At 62.4% G+C, this 8074-nt stretch overlaps 1 protein-coding gene across 1 annotated transcript in view; it reads left to right on the top strand.

Moving 5' to 3' along the window:
- The first annotated feature begins 293 nt into the window (after positions 1 to 293).
- Positions 294 to 8074, top strand: part of CDH4 (cadherin 4) — a 514294-nt gene continuing 506513 nt past the window's right edge. Inside the window, exons 1-2 of the mRNA XM_039237054.1 lie at positions 294 to 350; positions 2784 to 2895. Coding sequence (XP_039092985.1) covers positions 294 to 350; positions 2784 to 2895 — 169 coding nt within the window. The remainder of the gene's footprint in view (positions 351 to 2783; positions 2896 to 8074) is intronic.

The raw sequence follows: 8074 nt of genomic DNA, 5'->3' as shown, positions 1-8074 counted from the left end.
CTCGGCGGGGCGGCCGCGCGGCTTCACCTGCAGTTCGGAGCGCGCGGAACAGAGGCGCGGGCGGCTGCGAGGCCGGCGGACGCACCGGCCCGAGGGAGCGCGCCGCCGGCCGACTTGGCCTGGCTCCCGGAGCCGGGCGGCGATCGCGGCGGCGCGGCCGGCCTGGAGGCGCGGGGCCCGATCGGGCGGCGGCGGCGGCGGCGGCCATCGGAGCTGCGCGATCGGGCGGCGGCCGGGAGCGGGCTCCGGGCTCCGGGCTCCGGGCGGGCGCCGGGGCGCGGCGCGGCGGGAAGATGACCGCGGGCTCCGGCGTGCTCCTCGTGCTGCTCTCGCTCTCCGGCGCGCTCCGGGTAAGTTGCCGCCTGGCGTCCCGGCCGCTCGGAAGCCCCGGGCACCGCGGGGCCGCCTCCGGAGCCGGCGGGGCGCGCACTCGCCCGGAGGGGCTCTCCCGGGCGCCCCCGCCGCGCGCACCGCTGCATCCGGAGGCTCCCGCGCTCCGCCAAGCCGCCCGCGGTCGGCAGGAGCCGGGAGCCGCCGGGGCAGCGGCGAGCCGCGGTGCGGAGCGCGGTGCGGCGCGGGTGGGTGGAGGGCCCGGAGAGCTCTGCCCGAAGCGGGACCCGCCGAGCATCCCTCGGCCGCCCCAGGTCCGCGGCCGCCGCTCGGAGCCCGGCTCTCCCGCGCCTGGGCAGGCTGCCCGCTGGCGGAGCCGGCGCGCCCTCCATCGCCCGGGAGCCGCGCGCCTCCGGAGTTGGCGAGCCCCGCTCGGGCCGGGACTGCGGGCGGGGGAGCTGGCGGCAGAGGCAGCGAGCCACGGTGCCGGGGACACCCGGCCTGGCCGCCCCGTGCCCCGGGCCGGGGTCTCGCGGCGCGGCGCCGCCTCCGTGCCGGGCTTCCGGGCGCCGACCGGGACCGCGGCCGCGGGTGGGCGGTGGATGTGGATGGACCGCGGGGCACCCCTGCCGCGGAGTCCCCGAGGCGCGGCTGGAGCCGGTGTCCGGCGGGGCCCTCGCCGCTCGAAGCGGGGCCGGGGAGCCAGGCGGGCGCGGGGTGAGCGTGCCCGGGAGCGCGGTCCGGGCGCCCGCCTCCTTCCCGCCGAGCCCGCGAGCTCGGCCCCCAGAGCGGCTTGCGCGGCGGGTGCAGGCCCCGGGGGCGGCGTGCGGGGCTGCGCCGGGTGGCGCCCCGGGGGAGGCGGCGGGGCCGCGGGAGTTGCAGGAACCCCCTCTCGTGGCCGATCGGCCTCGCTGCTCCTCCGGGCAGCGCGCTTGCAGCCTCGGAGATAAACAAGTGCGGCGCCCCCAGGCGCGCTCGGAGGCTGCGGGGCGCTCCGGCTGCGCTCGGCCCTCGCCCGGGCGGGGCGAAACTTTCCCGGCCGAGTTCCCCTCCGGGGCCCCAGTCCTCTGTGGAGCTCCGTTCGCGAGGAGCGGGGCCGCGGCTTGGAGCTTCCCCAAGGACCGAGCCCGCACCCCTCGCTGTCCCCTTGTGCTTTTCGGGGAGGGCGTCCGCGTCCGGGCGGGCGTCGGGGTGCCGGGCCGGGCGGGCGGGGCTGGAGCGGCCGCCGCGGCGGGAGGCGCGTTCCGCTCGGCGGCCCCTCGAAGGCTGCGGGCTGCGCCCCTGCTGCGGGCGAGCGCCGGCCGGGGAGCGGGGCCGCTGCGCTCCGGCGTCTCTTCGACGGTTCCCTCCCCGCCCCCCAGCCTGGCCGGAGCCCCTAGCCCGCCCCCAGCCCCTCCCTCTGGGCAGGACCGGAGGACACCCACCCTTTCCGTCAGTCAGGGGAGCTGTGTCACCTGTTTGGTGTCGGAGATGGGGCCCCAAGGGCGGACAAGGGTCCAGCCCAGTGGAGGTGGGAGGGCTGGAGGGTGGAGCCGAGGCTTGGGGAGCCTCCCTCCTCGTCCAGCGCTCCGGCGCCTCTGGGAGGACCGCCTGTCTTACTCTGCCACCTCCTGCCTCCCTGGTGACCCACAGAGAGGACGTAAGCTGAGCTCTGGGGCCCGGAGGGGCAGTGGCCGTCAGGGCTGCGGCGGCTGCACCTCCTCCTCTCCGTGGCTTCCTTGCCTGTCTTCAGACACTCTTCAGACCTTCCTTTCTGGGGGACAGAGAGGCCCTCCCAGACCCGCATCCCTGCCATCAGCTTGCCCTCCTCCCGGCCTGCACCCCTGTGCCCAGGCCAGTCCAGCGGAGCCCCCTCATCCGCACTGGGCTCCCGCCTCCCCAGCCTGGGAAGCAGAGGACCCTCCCCGGGACGCGCAGTCAGGTCAGGTGCAGCCTGGCGCCGTGACACACGCGCATCCTTCACATCCTGTCCGTCCCATCGTGCAGGCGTCGCACCCTGTCACGCGGTCACGAGGAGGGCGAGCACAGGACAGGGAGGTGTCTCCCCGGCGAGAGCGCAGTCCCACCCGAGGACCCCAGCACATGGTTCCGAGTGCCGTTTCAGCCTTAGTTGGCGTGCCTCTCCCGCCGCGCCCGCTTTATAAACCACCCTTGGCCACGGGCGTGTGTGTCTGTGTGTCGAGGAAATAGCCTTTTATATGGGGTTGGGTGCTCGGGGGTTTCAGGCTTCCGTGGGGTCTGGACGGAATCCCCCGTGAGGGTGTTGCTGGACCGGGGGAGCCCGTGAGAGCAGGGGAGCAGGGCGCGTTCCCTTTGGGGACAGGCTGTGGCTCACGTGGCCCTGTCGTCGCCAGAGGCAAGACCCTGCCTGCAGCAGCCACTGAGAAACAGCCATTGGATTAAATTTCTGCCAACTTCACATCTGTCCCAACCGCGTCTCTCTCTGTTCTCAGGCCCACAGTGGGGATCTTACAGCCAGGGAGACGTGCAAGGCTGGATTCTCTGAAGAAGACTACACAGCACTTATCTCGGAGAATATTCTGGAAGGAGAGAAGCTTCTCAAAGGTAGGGGGGATGGCGTGGAGGGTGGGAAGAAATTGCACACTGTGTTCTGGATTGGAGAGTCCTTTGCATGGAAAAGGCGGGCTGGGGCGGTCTTTGAGGCAGGCTCTTTGCCAAATGATGGTTGTGAGGTCAGTGAGGTGCGGCTCCCTGGACCTCAAAGCATTTTGCGTCCCAGGTGAATGATTCAGAATGCCTGTCATTTTTGAGTGAGGTGAATCATTTCCTGGGCAACAAATTGGAATTCGGATGTAACGTCACCCAAATAATGTACAGGGAGAGACTTTCTTGCTAAGTATTTTTATGTATGAAATTCTGGATTCTTAAATTATCCCTGCTTTGAAATGCATGATAAAGCAGACGATGTTGTTGGAAATGCGGTAAATAAACCCACAGACGTTCTGTTCACAAACGTGGTATTCATTTTCATTACTACCCCACTGATAACACGAAAACACATATGCAGGAGGGAACTACCAATTAGCTTTATCGTAATTGTAGGATTATATCCACATTGGCGACGGGAACGTCAGAGGCAGCTTCAAAAGTCAAGAGACAGTAGATCATTCTGCATGTTGATCTGTTTCTCTTTCGAGACAAACTAATTAAACTTTCCCTTTGTGCGGGAGGGGAAATCAATCAGTCCTTCTTGCGAGGTTTCCAAATCCTGCTGCGGACACCGTGGCTGAGCGCCTTCCCAGAAGCAGCAGCTCTTTGCTGATTTGGGAGTGACGGAGGAGCAAACTTTGGATAAAGCTTCGGAGCTGAATTTCAGCTCTCACGACAAAATAATCCTCACTGCTGACTTCCTCCCAGATTCGGATTTCAGAGAATCTCGGATTCTCCCTCAAGAGCTGACAGCAGCTCCTTTGGGTGGGGGAGGTGATTTCTCAGATCCTGGTCCTTGGAGACAGAGCTTGGTCACTTACCTGCTTTGTTCTTGGTTATGTGGACCAGGATTTTTTATTTGCTACTGAGTCCAACTCCCCTGACCCGGTTGTTGTCATCTGCGTTGACGGCTAAGGGCATGATCTGTGGGGTCTTTCTTGGATTTCCTGCCCTTGCCCCAAAAAAGAAAATCTGCAGCAGTCGGCCAGGAGCAGATTGAGTGTGTTGCCTGAGTAGGCATATGTGGTGGGAGCCTTAGGAGATGCTCTGTGAATCGCACTGTGCATGTGATTTCAGAGTTCGCCAGGGCAGACTCTCTTTCAGGATGGATTGGTCTTCACAGCATCCCTGTGTGCCCTCAGGGAAGGCCTGGAACATTCTTTTTTTCTGAGTACGTTGTACTGTTGCACATAACGGGCACTGTGGTGCCCCTGGGTGCTGATCTGGAGGCTGGGCTCCGAGCTGCTCTTGATACGATCTTGGAGTTTCGCTTGTACCCAGGAGTTTCAGAAAGAGGGCCTCTGTTTGAGTAATGGGTACTACCTACCGTGGAAGAGAACGGCAGAGTCTCAGACCTTTTATGATGAAATGTGGGATTTCTGACAGGCGTCCAGGCTCCCTCCTGGTGGCGAGCTGGCCCCTCTGCTCTTGGCCAGCGCTGTGGGGAAGCCGTGCTCTCTGGCTGGACGCCGGCCTGTCATGAGCCCAGGTGGTTTTCACCCAGTGGGGGGTGAAGAGCCCATCGCGGTAGGTGAACTTGGACCAGGAGACGGGCTTCACGGGTGCGGGACCCATTTCCTGGGCCCTTACTTGTACCTGAGATGTGGCCCAGCTCAACGCAGGTTGACGGGCACTATGTCCCAGTGGCTGGGGCCCACGGCCTCGCCTGGCCCTGCGTGCACCCCCCTTCACCACACTGTTCCCAGGGACAGAGAGATGTTTTCTATCCTAGAAATAATTTTTGCAGATACGGAGGCAAAAGCCAACGCTGACATACATTCAAACCAGGACAGATAAAAATTTCTCTTTCTGTGTACAAACTTCGCAAATGACAAGGCTGCAGTGAAGACGTATGCATCCAAAATAAGATGGAGGCACCAGCAGTTCTGTTATTCTGGTAGGAATCAAGTTAAACTGATAATGACTACTTATAATTGAGTTATTCCAACGGAGAGAGCTTAACCTTCATGTGACGAGCAAAGCCTCGCGGAGCCCCCGTTTTATTATGAGTGCGCCGAAAGCCATTAACGACTGCTCGGTGGCTCCTTCCCTGTGCCTGAGTCAGCTTACCAGCAGCCCCAAACCTCCAGATTCCAGAAGGAACGATTTGTTACATGGTAATTAACTTATTTATGATAAATGGATGGAAGAAATGTCGTGGCATTTTGTTTTATGTCTAAATGAAAAGCATTTCCATTCTAAAAATTTCATGCTAATTAGGCTTAAAATAGTTTTCCCCAGTAGGGTAGCAAATACTATGGTATTGTGAACCTTCGGATCAGCGGAGCTGCAGAGCGTGGCAGTTGGGGGCGTCTGCCCCGCTGGCTTGTATGTTGCTAGATGGCCTCCGAGTTCTGTTTCCTGCGTGTGCTTCTCCAGCAGCACGTGGATGTGGTCACACGGACTCTTGACCATGGCTTTGTTTTCAGGGTAGTTCACCAAGGCCGTGATCACCGGCGCATGGCAATATCTATAATAGCACGGTTAAGCTGTTTCTCCCTGGGCCCGGATGGAACGTTCTGGGTGCCATGGTTGGCTGAGTGTGGGCCGGTTGCTGAGCCGGTGTCTTTTTCTCAGCTTTGTTAATAATTAACGGTCCGGCTGCAGCTGATGCGGTGACCTGCATTGCTCTCTTGTGGCGGGCAGAGTTCTGGAAAACCCAGAGCGCCTTCACGGTGAGACTGCCCCAGGACGGGCGGTGACCGGCTGTGCGGTGGGGACCCACCTCCTCCTCCCCTGAGGGCTGGAGCAGAGGCGGCGTGTGAGTAGAAACGTGTGGATGGGGGCTGGACCTTACCCAGGGAGCGTGGGCTCAAGTAACACGGGAAAGAGGGGTCTGCTTCTGCTGATGAGCCTTTGTGTTTCCATCCCACGTGGGTGCGGGGCCGTCGTGCACCCCGGGCCACGCTCTGCTCCCTCATCGGAGGACTGTTCTCAGTCACCTCCCTTACCTAAACCCGAAAGTTCGTGAGGGCAGCAGCCTGTCACTCTGGTTTACTATTTATATCATTTCAGAACATTCTCAGCCAACAGGATAAAAGCTGACGTCCAGAATCTTAAATGAATGGGGGTTCATTCTTCTCACGCAAGGGTGAGGCGAGAGCCGGTCGCGGGCTGGGACGGCGGCTTGTCGGTGGCAGGCGCCATCACGTGCCTGGTTTTGCCTTACCGTCTCCACTTTGTCGGTTCAGGTTATCACCTCATGGTTGTAAACTGGCTGCTGTGGCTCCAGGCATTGCATTTGAGTTTGGAGAAGGAGGAAGGGGCAGCACCATCCGCACCCCTTCCCCATTCCAGGAGAGCAGGCACTTTGTCAGGAGGCTCGTGGCTCCCGTTGGCTGCAGCTAGGTCACACGCCGCGTTCCCGGTGTGTGTCCCACACTCCCAGCTGCCGGGGCGGGGAGGCCGGAGCGAGTAGGCTTCTGTTTCAGGGAGGAGGCGGGGAGGAGGGGCGGACGCAGAGGGACCAGCCTCGGCGTCTGCGTCCAGCGCCCTACCTGGCCGTGCCAGGGGACGAATGACCCGGGCGCATGCCACGCGCAGAGACGGAGGGTCGGGCCCAGGCCGTCCAAACGCAGGTGTTTGGAGTCGGCATATAAGCATTTGCCACAGTGTAATCGGCGCGGCCACAGCACCAAGGCCATTGAAGATCGCCTCCCCGCCACCTCTGTGTGGACAGGTGGCTCCTGCCGGGGCAGAAGGCGTCCCCAGGTGCAGGGCGGGAGGTGAGCAAGTCCTCTGCCCGCCCAGCCCCTGGCATCGTGCCCCGCGTGCCGTGTGGGCCGACTCTCAGGTGAAGGAGCCCGAGGGCGGGGCCCTGGTGACCCGCAGGGGAGCGGGAGCGGCGACACACCAGCCACGTGCACTTGGAAGCCGCGGACGCTGCAGGCTGGCTGGCAGGCACCCTCCCGGCCCTCTTCCTCACTGACGCCCTTCTGTGCCCACCCACCTGGCACACGCCGGGTCCCGTGCAAGATGCTCACACAGCGGGTGGCCTCCCGCACTCCAGGCTGGCAGTTCTAGTCAGTGGGGCCCGGTCAGGTTACTGTTAGATGATGATGCTTCTGCAAAAGGCTGTTTTGTGTCGTTCGGTTTCCTTCCTGATAAAGAGGAACAGATTCAGCGGGTCATGCCTTCTGCTTTTTGCTTTTTTACCTCTTTCTCCTGCCTGGAAGACAGATGCGATGTCTGGGTCAGAGCAACCATCTTGTGACTGTGAGGGACAGCAGAGCAGGAACTGGAGCCTAGGTGGTGTCCTCGAAGGACACGCAGGTAGCTTGTGGGCTCATCGTCCCCTGAGGGGCGAGAACAATGCGGCCAGCATGCCACGGTTGGGTTTCTTGTCGTGCGTAGCCCGATGCAACCCCCGACTTGGGGAAACAGCACTGTGCCCACTAGCAAGTGCCTGTCCTTCCCTCTGGAAGCTCGGAACACGTTTCATCCTCTGACCCACACCCAGGTTTTGGGGTCCTTCTGCCCATCCTTTGTTCGTTGGCCCTTGACCTCTGTCTTGCTTTAGTGGCCTAGACTGACATCCAAGCCCAGCACCCTGGATTGCAGAGAGCGTGCTATGGGCACTTGGTAAATATTTGCCGGGCAGATGAAACGCACGGTCACCACATTGGAGTCCCTGGCCAGGATGTGGGTGATTCGTCACGTGTCTGAGGCCAGGCTGCCTGTCTCCCCCTCCCACTGTGGGGTGTACAGTCTCTGCTGGTCTCTTAGCCAGCCTCATCCAGGAAGAGCAGGTGTTGGGACTTAGTCTCCGTCCGCAGTATTGACCTTGGCCCCTGCGAGTGGGCGCAGAGCAGGACGGCACCCCGACGGGTGGCTCCGCTGGCCCCGCGCCGGCGCGCTCCTGGCTCTGGACGCCGGAGGGATGCTCCTTTGGGAGCATGAAGTCCTCCGTGGCCCCGCTTGGCAGCCGCCTGGGGGTCCCCGAGAAGGAGCACCCAGAGCCCACCGTGAAGAGCTGGCCGGAGACCGCGACACCCCTCTGGCTGTGTCTGGGGCCAGCCTTGCCTTTTCAGGGGGCTGGTGCGGCTTTAGGTTTTCAGCACTCTTTCTTTGAGCC

This window comes from Hyaena hyaena, unplaced genomic scaffold (assembly GCF_003009895.1).
Source record: "Hyaena hyaena isolate Hyena2069 unplaced genomic scaffold, ASM300989v1 scaffold_118, whole genome shotgun sequence".
In the NCBI taxonomy this organism is placed as follows: Eukaryota; Metazoa; Chordata; class Mammalia; order Carnivora; family Hyaenidae; genus Hyaena; species Hyaena hyaena.
Note: the sequence above shows the minus strand (reverse complement) of the source record. Positions and strands in the feature narration are given on the sequence as shown.